Source organism: Myxocyprinus asiaticus, chromosome 6 (genome assembly GCF_019703515.2).
Source record: "Myxocyprinus asiaticus isolate MX2 ecotype Aquarium Trade chromosome 6, UBuf_Myxa_2, whole genome shotgun sequence".
NCBI classification, from domain to species: domain Eukaryota; kingdom Metazoa; phylum Chordata; class Actinopteri; order Cypriniformes; family Catostomidae; genus Myxocyprinus; species Myxocyprinus asiaticus.
The window spans coordinates 20,879,097-20,897,080 of record NC_059349.1 but is presented as its reverse complement, the minus strand read 5'-3'; the positions used below and the strand labels follow the sequence as shown (position 1 = coordinate 20,897,080).

The 17,984-nt window shown below is 38.2% G+C and overlaps 2 protein-coding genes across 2 annotated transcripts in view; both read left to right on the top strand.

Annotated features, from left to right (window-relative positions):
• LOC127441882 (erythropoietin-like) overlaps positions 1-17,984 on the top strand; it is a 190,419-nt gene that overhangs the window by 153,388 nt on the left and 19,047 nt on the right. The gene's annotated exons all lie outside the window — the stretch shown is intronic.
• Positions 11,893-17,736, top strand: LOC127441881 (transmembrane protein 275-like). Its single transcript, XM_051699410.1, has 2 exons — positions 11,893-12,210; positions 14,613-17,736. Exon 2 carries the CDS (start codon positions 14,702-14,704, stop codon positions 15,350-15,352), a length of 651 nt encoding a protein of 216 aa, XP_051555370.1. The 5' UTR covers positions 11,893-12,210; positions 14,613-14,701; the 3' UTR covers positions 15,353-17,736.

Genomic DNA, 17,984 nt, shown 5'->3' with positions numbered 1-17,984 from the left:
CAGCTCTCTGTTCCTGCCTCAGTGGATCACCAGCTTTCTGACAGACAGGCAGCAGCTAGTGAGAATGGGGAAATTCACCTCTAGCACATGTACAATCAGCACTGGTGACCCCCAGGGATGTGTGCTCTCCCCACTCCTCTTCTCCTTCTACACAAACGACTGCACTGCCAAGGACCCCTCTATCAAGCTCCTGAAGTTTGCAGATGACACTACAGTCATCAGCCTCATCCAAGATGATGATGAGTCTGCAAACAGTGGAGATGATAGTGGACTTTAGGAGGAACACCACAGCATTAACACCGCTCACCATTCTGAAAAGCACTGTGGCTGAAGTGGAGTCATTCAGGTTCCTGGGCACTACCATCTCACAGGACCTGACGTGGGAGACCCACATAGACTCAATTTTGAAAAAGGGCCAGCAGAGGTTGTACTTCGTCAGCTAAGGAATTTCAACTTGCCACAGGCGCTGCTGATACAATTCTACTCAGCAGTCACTGAGTCTGTCCTCTGCACTTCTATAACTGTCTGGTTTGGTTCAGCTACCAAGTCAGACATCAGACTTCAAAGGATAGTTCGGACTTCTGAGAGGATTATTGGCACTCTCCTACCCACCCTGCTAGAACTGTACACCTCCAGAGTGACGAAAAGGGCTGGTAAAATCACTCATGACCCCATTCACCCAGCACACTTTTCGAACTGTTGCCCTCTGGCCGGTGCTACAGAACACTGAGCACCAGAACAGCCAGGCACAGGAACAGTTTTTTCACTCAGGCCATCCACCTCATGAACAGTAATAAATGCTCCCAAATACTTTTCTTTTTGTCAATACAACCATCTGCAATATTCAATCCATCCATTCCTACTTATATCCATATTTCATTTATTTTTTTTAACATATCCTACTCTAAAATACACTACATCACCTGCACATAACTGCATATCTGTATATAAAATATTCTAACAACATTATTGTTCTATTGTATATTTCTCTATTTATTTATCTGTTATATCTTATTTTTTAAAATTTATGTCACTATATGTAAATATATGTTTAAATGTATATGTTTGTATGTATGTACGGATGTATATATGGTTGCATTCTCTTTGCACTGAAAGCTTCTGTCACCATGACAAATTCCTTGTGTGTGTAACCATACTTGGCAATAAAGATCATTCTGATTCTGATTCTGATTCTGATTATAAGTAAACCATTTATATGTTGATTTTCCCGAAAAATTGAATCGCTGTGATGCTATGGTAATTGCAATATTGCTTTGTATGTTTTGAGCTGCCCGTCCAGCCTGACGACATTGGCTTGACCAATGGTGTGAGTTTGTAGAGGGACTATACATATATATATATGTATATTAGAGATGTCAAATTAACTTGTTAATGCATGCAATTAATTAAAAAAACTTTAACACATACATTTTTCTTAATCACGATTAACGTATTTACCGTTAATACAGCACAAACCAGCATAAACACATGTTGGAAAGGCAGAACCTGTGTAATGTGTTGATGTGACTGACGGACACACCACAAACATACACAACAGAGATTCAGTGTCAGTGATAAAGTGATGGAGAAAGGAGCTTTTAAGGCTATTTGATGTACAAAACAAGCCCAAATGGGACTTGTGATAGAAATCAAGTATTTTTCAACCTAAGTAAGGTGCATTTTAATTACCACAGAAGCACGGCAAATCTAAACTATACAAGTTGTTTTTGTCTTCAAGCACTTTTCATATGGAGTTCAAAGCTGCGCTTTCCGATGGCGCTGACATCCTGACATGAATCATGAACGCAGCTCCACAACTGCAGTAACTAAGTGAACAGCCACAGTCTGTTGGCAGATTAATATTGTGGAGGATGAGAGTTTAAGAGATTTAATGCCCCTTGCAATGAATATACAACCTATTTTGGGACTATTTCTTTCAATTAGTCAAAGTCCTACTTAGACTTTGGGAAACATTTAATGTTACTTGAATTGTTGTTATTTTAGTGCATTTCTATCTTTTTAATGTGGAAGGTTTTATTTGTAAAATGTTAATAAAGCATTATATTGTTACATATTGTTTTCTTTTCTTTCCTAAGATGGAAATAAATGCATTTTGAGGAGAAAATAAATATATTTAGAGTCAAAAAATCTGTGATTAATCGTGATTAACTACAAAAAATTATGCGATTAATTGCAATTAAAAAATGTTAATGACTGACAGCACTAATATACACTACCGGTCAAAAGTTTTGAAACACTTACTCATTCTTTATTATAATTTTTTTCTTCACATTTTAGAATAATAGTAAAGTCATGAAAACTATGGAATAACATAAATGGAACTATGGGAATTATGTTGTGACTAAACAAAATCCAAAATAAATCAAAAACTGTGTTATATTTTAGCATCTTCAAAGTAGTCACCCTTTGCCTAGAATTTGCAGACATGTACTCTTGACATTTTCTCAACCAACTTCTTGAGGTATCACCCTGGGATGCTTTTTAAACAGTATTGAAGGAGTTCCCATCTATGTTGAGCAATTATTGGCTGCTTTTCTTTATTTGGTCCAAGTCTTCAATTTCAAAAACTTTTTTTTAAATTTTTTTTTTATTAAATTTTAGTTTTATAATGAAATAAATTAATATGGTGGCACAATTATATTTTTGTCTACAAAACTAATTTCAAACATTTAAGCATACACCTTCAGATCAAAAGATTTTTAAGATCATGAAAAACATTTCAGGCAAGTGACCCCAAACTTTTGAATGGTAGTGTATATATATATATATATATATATATATATATATACAGTCTATATATATATGCTTCACAATATTGCCCAACAAAGCCAAAAATTAAGTAACCTAACTAACACTGAAACTGAGAAAAAAATAAGTTTTTTGATTGCCCAGGCAAAAGTACATTAGTCCCACTCCGTTTTCCCTGAATATAAGCATATATTTTAGCCAAACCCATCTTTCACAGCACACTTCAAAGTCTAGAGACCCCATTAAGGTCTCATTGCTAAATTTTCACAAAATGTGCTTTTACTGCGGTTAACATTTGCAGGGCATTATAAGTGATTGTGTAAAGTGATATGCAGTCATTTTTGTACCCTTACATGAATATTAAATTTGGGCGATTACCAGTGATTATCAGAAAGTCCTGCTGATATCCAAGGAGAAGGGATTACTAAATGAACAACAGGGGTTAACAGTTCTTTAAAAGACAGCTTTGTTTTGAAACCTGACATGGGCACTTTTAGTTATGAAATGATTGAAATCCATGAGAAAGGCAAACTGTGTTCATTTAATGTCAAGCTCCAAAAAGGACAAATAAATAAATAAATAAATAAACATAATAAAAGTAGTCCATATGACTTGATGACTTGGGCACTATTTTCCAAGTCTTTTGAAACCATTTGATAGCTTTGAATGAGAAACAGACTGAAATTTAAATTGTTATTCACTGAAAATCTTGCTTCCCCGCCATGGTCACCATTCACTTTCATAGTACTGTATAGAAAAGAGAAGCTTGGAAATGTTACTATAAATAACTCATTTTGTGTTCCACAGAAGTAATAAAGTAATACGGGGTTGGAACAACAAGAGGGTGAGTAAATAATGACAGAATGTTCATTTTTGGTGAGCTATTCCTTTTATAGAAGCAGAAGAGCTTGAAAAAGAAAGATGTGTTGAAAGATTAAAGAAAATCCATTCACACTATATAGCTTTTGACCTGTGTAAATCATTCTGTCATTCACACATTCATAATTTTGCAGGAACAGTGAGGTATGCAAGATACAAGTTGAACTCACACATCCACGCACACATACTACCTTCATTACATTTGCGACAATGAATTCCCTCTCTCAATATGTAATTCTTTCTAGGGCCTGAGAGTAATTTTATTCCTCCAGCTGTGGTGCCAAACAGCCGTGGTGCCAAACAGCCCACGTCTTTGTAGCTCACTGGAGGAACAGAGTGATTGGGATTTCCACTTGCTTTGAAAAAGGCTTTTTCTCCCCTGTTGTGCCCACATTTCATTCTATGCCAGTAGCCAATCACTTCCAAGGCATTATTTTGATTGACTCTCCCGGTGACATTTTATGTTCATATAAGGACCACTATAGTGTAGCGAGATTGGTCCATTTTTAGGAAATGTATTCGACTTCACTAGCTTTTAGAGTTTAGATAGAGTTTAATGTGCACCTTCATACAAGTTGGAAATAGATTTCAGGCTGAAAGTAATTTTCTGCAGTGAATATGCCTCCCTTAAAAAAACTGGAAAGTGAAGGGGTCGTCCGTTCCCTATTTTGAGTCTTAAACCAACAAATAAGTTGCTGTGGATGTGGTTGTTATTGTAACTTACATCACTGCCTTCACTCATGATGTCATTTATGTTGCATGAGTACCAGACTTGGCGTTGCCTATTCAATTATAGAGAGAAACAAATAAGCACACACACACATACGCTCACATGCTTTATTAAAATTCACACACATTCAAACACTTGATCCATACATTTAGCTCTTCTGTTACTTCTCCTAGGACTTCTGCAAATGTTCCAGATATCTTGGGGAGGGGAAAGTTCAAGTCACCATCTTCTGAGCAAGACCTTTATTAAGGCTGGATCTAACGTCTCATTAAAGAGCAAACAGTATTCCTTTCACAATAAGCAAAGCTGCTCTCTACTTACAACTCATTGTAGTATCCTATCTAATTTCACTGCCTAATCAGACAAGAGGTCTGTTGTAATATTAAAGGGGTAGTTCACCCAAACATATAATTCTGTAATCATCTACTTACTCTCTCACGTCTTTCAAAATATGTAAACACATTAAGGAGATATTTAACTGAATTGATGTACAATTGTAATTTTACACCTATTTAAATCATGGTACACATGACAAATCTTTCATTTGCATGAAGTCAAAAGTGCAGCACACTCAATACCTTATAAGGAGAAAAAGGAGGAAGAGAAGAATATATGCACAAACTCCATTGGTTCTGTATCCTGTCACACTATAAATGAAAAAATCTTTTAAAAATATAGTTTAACCTCCTGAGACCAGAGAGCAACTGCTGTGTGAACTTTTCATTTCCCTTTTTGATTTGTAACTAGTAGCACCTAATAAACTTGCAAAAAAATAAATAAAAAAAATACAAATAAAAACATAATATTTTAAATAAAAAGTTTCCCTAGAAATTGATGTCCACATATGTGGACAGTGGGACTAAGTTGTGAAATTTTAAATAATACCAAGCTGAAGAAAGTCAGATTTTTTTTATCAAATTGTTTATTATGTTTCCAGGAGTGTTGGTTATCCATATTTATGAGACGTTACAGACATTACAGCTGATTTTCTGTAAAGCTGCTTTGGATAATTATGTATTGGTAAAGCACAAATAAAAACTATAGAAATAAAATTGAGTTGACTTCATTTGACTTTTATGTTACAATATATATATATATATATATATATATATATATATATATATATATATATATATATATATAAAATGTATATATTTTTTAGTTTGGCAACAAAATCTCAATGTTCTCTCTTTGCACTGTCAAACAAACAAGTGATAGCCAGTGCTGGAACATTTTACCAATCAGAAATTAGCATAATTAATTCTGATACAAGTAATGGTATCACCCAATAGCTGCCAACCATGTAAAACAATCCAAGTACTGATTACCATTGTCCCATATCTACCAACCATGTTGATTGGTTCAAATACCATCTGCAGCCTGAAACGGAACTTTTTATAGGAAGTTTGTTTTGAATCCACTTGACTTCATAGGAAAGCTACAGGATGCTACCTTGCTCCCTATTTAGTGAATTACTTAGAGTGCTCTCTGTCTGCACTGGTCTCAGAACAGTTCAAAATGCACTGTATTTTCATCCTAACTCCATATAAAGCCTCTGAAAGCAATTTCTTCTCAATGTGAAAATGCACAGTAAATATATAATTTCTAAAGAAAACATTGTGCTAGTGTACATTGTGTTTAGCAGCGTAGCGTTTCGTGATAAATCGCTCAAATTTTTAAAATGCCATATCGGCTTAAACTACAGACTCTAATCTTTTGACGCAAACATTCTTATCAGATGTAGTTTTGTTGGCATTTCTCCCAAAGACAAACTCTGCTGTGATCGGCACCATGTTGTTTTGTCACATGACTCCATCTGTCAAAAGTTTAACCTTTTACTGACAGCACAGAGTCTTCTGAACTGAGATCAGTTGGTTTCAATTAAATTATGCGTTGCGTATAGCGAAGCCAAAATAAAACTTCCACGCATATGTACGTGGGGTCACACGATGTTAAAACACATGTATCATGTGTCTTTGAGCCCATGTTGGTTTCACAAAGTTTTGAAAAACATTTACAGCATAGCATTTTCTACTAATATATATATATATATATATATATATATATATATATATATATATATATATATATATATATACCTCTGGGCCCATGGGCTCGCTGGTCCGCTGAGGCCCCCTTCAAGTTGTTGAGTTGGGGGGAACTGCTGTTCATTGAACAAGCACTACACGGACGCCTTTCTGTTACCATGTCAACAACTGCGTCTCCCCATGGGAGTTGTAGGCCCCTAGCCTTCAGTTGTAGGCCACTAGGGCTATACGCCCGTGTGTTAATGCAACCCTGTAAGTACAGTATATATATTATATATACCAACTTTAGTGGTCGTGTCTTGAAGGTACTGTAACCTCCTGGTTACCTAAAATCTCGTGAGAGCCACACGTGACTTTCACACACTGTGTTTATTTTATTTGGAGTCCTACAGAAAACCTACACCTACCCCACCCCTAAACCTAACCCTAACCTTAACCTTAACCCCACCACTAAGTCTAACCCTGAACCTAACTTTAGTAACAGCGATTGAGACTCTCACGAGACTTAGGCTGCAGGAGTGCTACCTTCTAGACGCAGCTGACTTTAGTTGATGCCACAGCCAAGTTACCGTGATGTATGCCATCAGAGTACCATGAGAGCAAGTCGATACCAGCCCATGGCTCAGCCAGTGCAGTTGCTCCAAAGCAGCTGCACAATCTCTGATGCCAACACAGCTTATTCATGATTGGCCAGACTTTTCGATGACATTGAGGACGTATGTTTCATGGGCTGAGTTCACAATGGCTAGTCCCCATACTACTCTTACTACTTCTGCTATATCAGTCTATGGCAGAAATGGCAGTACGCCATTACTAATGGTTTAGCCCACGACGGGAACCAAAAAATGTCCGGCTTGACGGCTCTCTTTTCAACTCCTCCGCTGAATGGTTCATCATAGAAGAGGTGTATTCAAGTAACTGTTTTATGTCAGTTGCATTTGTATTGTATTTTCAAATAATTAAAAAAAAAAAAAATTCTGTACAAAAAATGTGCATCATGTCATTGACCCACATATCTTCTTTTGTGTTCCATGGATGTCAGTCAGTTTTGGATGGCATGAGGATGAGCAGATGATTACAGAATTTTCATTTTTGGGTGAACTATTCCTTTAAGATATAGCTTGATGAAGACAAAGAGGTTTGTTTCAAAGTCCAAAGCAAAAATTTTTTTTTTTTCTTTCAACTATGAAATTATGTGCTTATGACTTTTCACTCTGTGTCCTTTTGGTTTGTATTAGCAGTTTTCTGTGCATTCTAAATTGCTTACAATTATTCCTGAAATGCTTTTGTATTAGAGACACAGTGAATAAGATGTAAGAAAGTTCTAACTGTACTTATTATGTAAAAATTCAATAAAAAACACTTAATTTGAACTTGACAGCACATGCAATTAAACCTATCAGTTTTGTCCTACCTGCACATTGATTCAGTAGCTTACTATAGCTTTATTGAAGCCTTTTTGCGGTACTATCTAGAAATGACTCAGACTCTCACGTAAGAACACACAGCATGGACAGAACAGAATCATTGTACATCCCACACAGACCATCGGTGACACACTAAGACTGAATATGCAGTCTCCATCCTGCATGGCGACGAAATAGAGAGACACTACCTTCTGTTGCCAAGAGCTCTGACGTGGGCTATTGGCTGAACTATGCACATTTGTGTTGGGTGTCTCACAAGACAACACAAGAGAGAAAATTTCAGTTGAGCAGTAAAGAATAACTTCATGATGATTGAAAGAAAGAGAGTACACACTCATCAGAGCAGCAGAACCATTATTCCACTTTATATCTGTATCTAAAGTGAAATAATGGCTGTCGGACTGGAGAGGTTTTCCTCCTTGATAATTTTGCTTAGTCCCCCTTGATCGTGTTTTTCGGCATTAGACCGGGGGCCTTTAGAAGTTTTGGGGGTGGGGTGGGGGGCATCTAGGGGGGCAGTGCCCCTCCAACCCCCCCTTAAACCTGGTCTAGATATCTATAATGAAAACTGAGACATCAGTTGCAATTCTGTGCCCTCAGTATCTGTTATATGATTGGTTGTACTTATACATGGCTCTTACAAATAATTTACCATAGTACCCATACGTTCAGCCAAACTAACATAGTTACTGCAAATTTTGTTTCCACAAATACAAAATAAAATTACAAAATAATTAAAAAAACTATTTGTTTCCATTTCCATTTGAATTTATTATTATTTTTCAGCATCCAAAAAATAACTAGTAACTATGGTATTTTGGTGGAAACTATTGTTTCCATGGTAAATATTTTTTAAGGGGATATGCAAGAGATATTAAAAGAAATGTTTAAGCATTTCAAATAAGTGTTTTCCCTTGCAAACATTTACTATGGTAACCACAGTTTCTGTAAAAAAATAAAATAAAATAAAATAAAATAAAATACTACTACATGTATTTTTACTGCTGTAAAATTATTATAATTTTTATTTTATAATTCTTATTGTTAACACTTGACAATAAGCTTCTATTAATTAAAGGTCATAGTTCACCCAAAAATGAAAATTCTCTCACCATTTACTCAACCTTATGCCATCCCAGATGTTACTTTCTTTCTCTGCTGAACACAAATGAAGATTTTCAGAAAAATATTTCAGCTCTGTAGGTCCATTCAATGCATGTGAATGGTGGCTTGAATTTTGAAGCTCCAAAAAGCATATAAAGGCAGCATAAAAGTTATCCATCCGACTCCAGTGGTTAAATCCATGTCCTCAGAAGTGATATGATAGGTGTGAGTGAGGAAAAGATCAATATTTAGTCCTTTTATAACTATAAATTTTCCTCCCTGCCCAGTTGGCTACATATATACGAAGAATGCGAATCATCAAAACAAAAGAAGAAGAATGTGAAAGTGAAAGTGGGAATTTTCATTTTTGTGTGAACTATCCCTTTAACATTAGTAAATGCAAAAATGTAGGTATCATGATGTGGCAGGGTGGAGGGCGGGGCCAGGTCGTGATTCCACATACCCGGCCCCTAATTAAGCTCATTAAGCCCGAGAGGTATAAGGCCGACTGGAGACGGCAGTGTGACAGAGAGAGAGTTACAGTACAGACAGCTGTCCGACACCTGTGTGTGTTTGTCTTTTTGGTTCAGTTTATTATTAAAATATTATTTATATTGTTAAGCCGGTTCTTGCCTCCTCCTTTCCACTGAACTGTGTTACACATGAACAAACAACAAACAATATATTTTAAAAAGCATTTAACAATCTTGATTCATGTTCATCTACTGTATGAAAATACAGCTGTTCATTGTAAGTTCATGTTAGTTCATAATAACACATTTTAACATATAAAACTTAGTACAGTTGTGCTCAAAAGTTTGCATACCCAACTGGATAATTGGCAATATAAGTACCATTTTTAAAGAAAACATGAGTGAGCAGGCAAAACACATTTCTTTTATTTCTTATGGGATTCATATTCAACTGTAGGTTATAACAGAATGGCACAATCATAAAACAAAACATGGCAACAAAGAAAAAAATGAAATGACCCCTGTTCAAAAGTCTTCATACCCTTAGTTCTTAATACTGTGTATTGCCCCCTATTGCATCAATGACAGCGTGCAGTCTTTTGTAATAGTTGTCTATGAGGCCCCAAATTCTTGCGGGTGGTATAGCTGCCCATTCATCTTGACAAAATGCCTCCAGGTCATGCAAAGTCTTTGGTCGTCTTGCATGAACCGCACATTTGAGATCTCCCCAGATTGGCTCGATGATATTAAGGCCAGGAGACTGTGATGGCCACTCCAGAACCTTCACCTTTTTCTGCTGTAACCACTGGAGGGTTGGCCTTGTGCTTAGGGTCATTGTCGTGCTGGAAAGTCCAAGAGCGTCCCATGCGCAGCTTTCATGCAGAAGAATGCAAATTGTCTGCCAGTATTTTTTGATAACATGCTGCATTCAACTTGCCATCAATTTTCACAAGATTCCCCGTGCCTTAAGAGCTCACACCCCCCCAAAACATCAGTGAGCCACCACCATGCTTCACAGTGGGGATGGTATTCTTTTCACTATAGGCCTTGTTGACCCCTCTCCAAACATAGCGCTTATGGTTGTGACCATAAAGCTCTATTTTGGTCTCGTCGCTCCAAATTACAGTGTACCAGAAGCTGTGAGGTGTATCAAGGTGTTGTCAGGCATATTGTAACCGGGCTTTTTTGTGGCATTGGCACAGTAAAGGCTTCTTTCTGGCAACTCGACCATGCAGCTCATTTTTGTTCAAGTATCGTCGTATTGTGCTCCTTGAAACAACCACACCGTCTTTTTCCAGAGCAGCCTGTATTTCTCCTGAGGTTACCTGTGGGTTTTTCTTTGTATCCCGAACAATTCTTCTGGCAGTTGGCTGAAATCTTTCCTGGTCTACCTGACCTTGGCTTGGTATCAAGAGATCCCCGAATTTTCCACTTCTTAATAAGTGATTGAACAGTACTGACTGGCATTTTCAAGGCTTTGGATATCTTTTTATATCCTTTTCCATCTTTATAAAGTTCTATTACCTTGTTACGCAGGTCTTTTGACAGTTCTTTTCTGCTCCACATGGCTCAGTATCTAGCCTGCTCAGTGCATCCACGTGAGAGCTAACAAACCCATTGACAACTTATACACAGACACTAATTGCAATTTAAAAAGTCACAGGTGTGGGAAATTAACCTTTAATTGCCATTTAAACCTGTGTGTGTCACCTTGTGTGTCTGTAATAAGGCCAAACATTCAAGGGTATGTAAACTTTTGATCAGGGCCATTTGGGTGATTTCTGTTATCATTATGATTTAAAAAGGAGCCAAACAACTATGTGATGATAAATGGCTTCATATGATCACTATCCTTAAATAAAAGACAGTTTTTTTGCATGATCAATCATATTTTCAAAATCAATGCCAAAGTTTCACAATTTCTGCCAGGGTATGCAAACTTTTGAGCACAACTGTATGTGTTAAAATGAGAATTAACTTAGATTAATTGATAGTGTAAAAGGATTATTCGTTGTTAGCACATGTTAACCAGTGTTGTTAACTAATGTCAACATTTACAACTATTTAAAGTGTTACCATAATTTCATATGGGATGTCCTTCAAAACTATTTTTCTGTAATTCTGTTTAATTGCCCACAGTTTTATGACAGGATTGTAGTAAATATGGTATTTTTGCGAAAACTACTATATGAGGCTTTTTAAATAAATATTTTGTTTGTTAATTTCAGTTATCTCCATCTAAAGTGGTCGTTTGAACTTACAATCAGAAACCTATGTTCAGCACTGGGAGCTGTCCAAACAGCAATCAGGACGAGAGAGTTCCTCCTCCCCACACACTCACTGAACACATGCACACATTCCCATCCCTCTCATTCACGCCTGTGTTTCACTGGCGGTACTACACTGGTCTACATCATACAGGCTTCATAGCAACCTGTTACTGCCAACGCGCTATTGTTCAACACGACATACCTACTGATTACTCAAGGCAGTGCTTATTTTTTACATTTTCTTTATACTTTAAATCTGCCTAAAAATCGTTTCTTGAAATAAACCTTGTCGCTCTATTACTCGAACACAGCGTGTGGAACAGGACTGACGACGATATTGGTGACAGGAGTGTTGTTACAGCACGCGCTCTCAGCGAAGGTGAGTCGTGCAGCTGTGGCGGATTCTTTTTGAAGACGGTGTTTTAGATTTAACAGAGACGACGTGTTTCGTTAGTAACGGGAGACCTCTATCAAGCCTGTGTAATTCCTCTGCACGTCGACTGATAAGCGGTAAGACCTTTTTGCTTTGCTTCTTTCTAAATCACTGCTTGTGTTTCAGATTTTCATACGGCAGCGAGCCATCTGAAAGGCTCATATTTGTTTTTTTAAATGGCCATCTTTACTCACATTTAAGCGTCACATATAACACACGTTAGGGGTGAAACGAGCATCGATGGTGCTCCTATCAGTTACGTAATCGGTGGCACAAAAATAAGGATTTTGTTCAGCGTTTAACTACTTAGGTTTCTGGTGTCATTATTTCAGTACATTCACATTTAGTCATTTAGCAGACGCCTTTATCCAAATGGAGGAACATAAAAAGCAATGTGTCATACAAAAGTCAACAATACCTGCAGTATGGCACTGCCAAAAATGTGTAAACAATGTGACCTTGGTCTTTTAAGGTTTCCTTCAAAAACAAAAACCTCAAGAGCAGTTACAGTAGCATTAAAGTAATATTACAGGGTCAATACAAGTTAAGCTCAATCAACAGCATTTTTGGCATAATGTTGATTACCACAAAAATGTATTTCGACAAACAAAAATCTGGGTTCTAGTGAGGCACTTATAATGGAAGTGAATGGGGCCAATATGCAAACATCAGAATACTCTGGGTAGCTCAGCAATTATTGACGCTGACTACCACCCCTGGAGTCGCAAGTTCAAATCCAGGGTGTGCTGAGTGACTCCAGCCAGGTCTCCTAAGCAACCAAATTGGCCCAGTTGCTAGGGAGGGTAGAGTCACATGGGGTAACCTCCTCGTGGTGGCAGTTAGTGGTTCTCGCTCTCAATGGGATGCGTGGTAAGTTGTGCGTGGATCACGGAGAGTAGCATGAGCCTCCACATGCTGTGAGTCTCCGCGGTGTCATGCACAACGAGCCACGTGATAAAATGCACAGATTGATGGTCTCAGAAGCAGAGGATTCTGAGACTTGTCCTCCGCCACCTGGACTGAGGTGAATAACCGTGCCACCATGAGGACCTACTAAGTAGTGGGATTTGGGCATTCCAAATTGGGAGAAAAGGGGATAAAAAAATAAAATAATAAATACTCACTGTTTCAAAAGTATAGCCACAAGACAAACAATATTTTAGCGTGATAAAATCACTTACTAACCTTTTCAGTGTAAAGTTATGCCCAGTTTTACAACTTCGTTGCCATGATGACCTAATGTCGGTGACAAATAACTAGAAGTTCATCCACTAGAACAGTAGGCTACTCTGCCAAATAATACATGAGTTTGAACAAAAGAATTTAATGTAAGTGCTTTTATAAAATTAGACACTTCATATTTCTATCTTTAAACCCTCCAAACATTGGGCTCATTCACTTCCATTGTAAGTGCGTCAATGTGACCTCGATTTCTTCAACGAAAAGGAGGGATGGGTCGTTAATTTTTGTGTTAATCAACATTATGCCACAAATATTGAGCTGTTGGTTGAACTTAACTGGACCCACTTTATATTAGGTGTCTTTAACTACTATGTACTTAAGCATTTGATACAGTGTACTTAATATGTATACAGGTGTTCTTGTATTGAACTTACATTTAAAGTACCTGCAGTTAATTACATCTGTAGTTACACTGTTAACCTTACCCCTAATCCTAATCCTAATCCTAACCCTTACCCTAAACCCTAGCCCTTCCCATACCTCAACCTCAGTTGCAGCAAATGTGAACCTTAGAGAATTTTGTAGAACAACATGTTGTCACTCAATAAGGTACACTATATTATATGTATTATTATAATTTTTTTTATTTCTTCCCTTTTCTCCCCAATTTGGAATGCCCAATTCCCAATGTGCTCTAGGTCCTCGTGGTGGCATAGTTACGTGCCTCAATCCGGGTGGTGGAGGACGAATCTCAGTTGTCTCCGTGTCTGAGACCGTCAATCCGCACATCTTATCACGTGGTTTGTGGAGCGCGTTACCGTGGAGACATAGCGTGTGTGGAGGCTTCACGCTATTCTCCGCATCATCCACGCACAACACACCACGTGCCCCACCGAGAGCGAGAACCATATTATAGCGACCATGAGGAGGTTACCCCATGTGACTCTACCCTCCCTAGCAACCATGCCAATTTGGTTTCTTAAGAGACCTGGCTGGAGTCACTCAGCACTCTCTGGATTCGAACTCGTGACTCCAGGGGTGGTAGTCAGCACTTGCTGAGCTACCCAGGCCCATATATTATATGTATTTTAATGTTAGTACACAGTAAAGACACCTATTATAAATGGTGACCACTTAACTTGTATTTAACCAAGAATATTCTGTAAAATCATCCCATTTTCTGAGCGCCATGATTCTTAGAGTATTTAGGCACTGAGGGTGCACAAGAAATGTTCTTTGCTGTGTTCTCACATCCCATACTTGTGGTTTTGAAACTAATTTTCACTCTGCACTACAGGTATCCCCCTGTAAAGCAAGCACTCGTGAAGAAGAAATGCTCTTCTTCACCAGTTTGCTGATGGGGTTGTGACTGTGACCCTTGAAGATATGGTTTGCAGTGAGCAGAGTTCTGGCATGTCGGTGCCCAAAAAGGAGACCCAGAGCCGCAAGAAGAGGAAATCCCGTCCTCAGGGTCTGCCCTCTCCAGCCCTGTGCTGTGCATGTGGATTGTGCATTATGTTGGCAGGCATCAACATCACCTTGGTGGGCGCCTTTGCCTTTAGCACACTTGTGCCCTCCAGCAATCCTCCAATCATCATCGGACCTATACTTCTACTGGTGGCGTTTTCCTTCTTCGGGGCTTGTTGCATCTGCAGTCGGTTGCCTCCTCCTCAAAGCTCTCGCCGGTCCAAGGGAGGTGGTGGTTTGGGCTTCATGGGTCGAGGAGCAGGTGGGTTGGGTGGAGGTGCAGCATTTGAGATTGAAACCAGTGAGCACACGATGCAGGACACCACAGCCGTGCAGCTCAGCCCCACCAACTCACCCTGCTCCTCTCACGCGTCCAGTCCAGAGAGAGAGGCTCCGGCCAATGCCGCCAATGCGACCCTTCCTGCCCCAGAGTACGTCCCTCCAAAAGCCTGCAAGCTCTTCACCATGGAGTCAAATGGACCCAATTCAGCTTTGGCAGCATTTTCGGCTTCTACAGGGGGTGGAGGGGCGGTCCGACTCACTTTGCCCTCAGACTGCACTGCCACATAAGGCTGCCAGTTTAGGTTGCTCTCTGGAGAAAGGCTGGTATTACATTGTGTAAATAGGTTTGCAGAGAGGACGACAGCACTTTGTGTTGAGAATTCTTTGTCACAGCTGGCATGAGCCATGAGGTGCAACAACAGAGAACGTTCCTGCGAGGGCCATGCTATGTGTGTCTAATAAAAATGACAGTTGTATGTGAGAATCATATGAGGAGCTTTGAATTCTCTTATGCTCCCATACTCGGAGAGAGAGAGCCTTGAAAGTTGAATCACTATGGTGTGTTTCACATATTCACACTGTGCCACTGTTACTCAGAGCGTTCACAGTTACTGTGCTCAAAAGAGACAGAATCAGCTGTTGTGTAAAGATGGCTTTGGAGATGAGCCAAAGAAACAGAACCAGTTGCTCAGCAGAGAGGAACACTGAGGATTGAAATGTCAGTGCAAAGACCAAAAAACTCTATAGTATGTTAACTGTGTTTTTAAAATCTGAATTCAACCATGGCTAAACTGCCTTGCCATGGCACAGATGTTGTATATTTTCTCTTAAATATGTCAGTGTTTTAAGTCAGTTCAATGCTAAAATACATTTGGCGGTAAGTGGTCCTTTTTTGATGACTCTCCAAGACCAAGTGCTTTGTTTTTCGGATGCTCAAATAAGTAGTGACACTGTGTAAAATCACTGCCATTTTCTATTTAATCACATGACTCTTGAAAATGAGGTTACTAAGCAGTGCCGACAAACTGCAGAGTAAAAACAACTCAATTTCCGCATGGAAATAATGCATTAAGGTTAGATTTGCCTCACACTGTGCATCATAAACAACAAATGTGCATATAAGCATACCCATTTACTGAGCTGTACTCCTACTTTTGTATACATTATTTAATGAAGCAACAGCCCATTTATCTTGAAAGAAAAAGCCGCAGTACTGTTCTTAAACATGCCCTTCATCACTGACCTGCGCTGATGGCTCAAGCCAAACAGTAAAACAATTTCCGTCATGTTGATTCTATTAGAGAGGTCTACTAAGGCAACTTTCTTTGACTCTGTGACAGAGTCGACAACACACGTAAAAAAAGCAAAGGATATCATCCATTTACCTTAAACCATTGCAACAATGCGGATGATCAAAGAAAGCTTGCAAAAGTAATGGAGGTTGCAGATGGAATAGTTTACCCAAATGTGAAATGCAGTTTCATTGTATGGAAAAAAGAAGCAATGAAAGTGAATGGTGACTGCTGCTTACATTTTGTGGAACATCTCCTATTGTGTTCCACAGAATAAAAAGTTGTACAGGTTTTGAAAAACATGAGGGTGAGTAAATGATAACAGATTTTTTCTCTCCAAACACTTTACACAGTTTTTGGCAAGTTTCCCCTCTGTTATCATATTCATCACTTCAAAACAGCAGAAAGGGCTGATTTATCTGATTATATAATTCTGAACTTTATGTTTTCTTTCATTTTTTGAGTGCCAATGCATCTGCCATTATGTCATTGTAGTAATTACATTCTTAATATGTACCTTTATCTGTATAATACATCGCAGTATGTTTATGTTTATTTGGTAAAGCGCATCATGAACTGCACACATACAAAAAGCACACTGTTGCCATTGTAAAAACAACAACAACTTTATAGTGTTTTTTAATTCAAGAGCAACATTAAATCCAAAACTCAATGGTCCGCCTGTTTGTTTCAAGAGTGTGAACTTTCTAGGTGGGAATTATCATGAAAAGAAGAGATGTAGGACAGTTCAACTCTGGAAACATTGTCGTCTTTACATAATGTTGGACTCTATGGACTGATTATGTCCCGCCTCGTTTTGTATGCTGCTACTTGCCATCTATACATCTGCTGTACCAGAGTCTGAATGAATTGAATGCTGCCTTAATGACTGTGATCTCAGGATCAAACCAGTGAGGGCTACTCAAATGTCCACTGAGAACATTTGATCATGTGCTATTATTGTACTTGTGTACACTGTTGTTGTGTTGTTTATTCTTTTCTGTCATGGATGTTCTTACAAAGGTGGTATTTGATTGGAGAGAGGTGCACTGAGTTGAGGTTTGATAATGATTTACATTCTTCTTCTTCTTGGCAATAAGCCATGTTGAGTAAAATTACATATGAATGGTGACTTGTTATAAGTATTGCTGGAACTAAAAAACAAAATCATTACAAAATTAAATTGTGTTTTTGTAAATTGCAAACATTATAATTATACACAGCTTAACTCCCACTCACATAATTCAGTTAGAATTGTGTCCACACCCGTTTCGACTGCAGACTTTACATTTTCTAAAGATTTCTCTTCGTTCTTTTAAACATGTATGTAAAAATATTACATTAGAATATTAAATATTGTTGGCATGACAGAATATACATTAAAAGCAACATTCTTAAATGCTGGCTCATATAGTTGTTATTTTAAACAATGAGAAACTGTGTAATTTGATGTAGAGTTCAGTGACTGACACACTCTCTGGAAGATATAACTGTAACAGTATAAGGACAGGCAAGGAGGAGGCAGGAACCGGTTGAACAGTAAACAAAGTTTTATAAGAAACTAAACATAAAACAAACATAAACAAACACAGATGCATATGCAACGTAGCCACGTGCGTCTCTCTCTT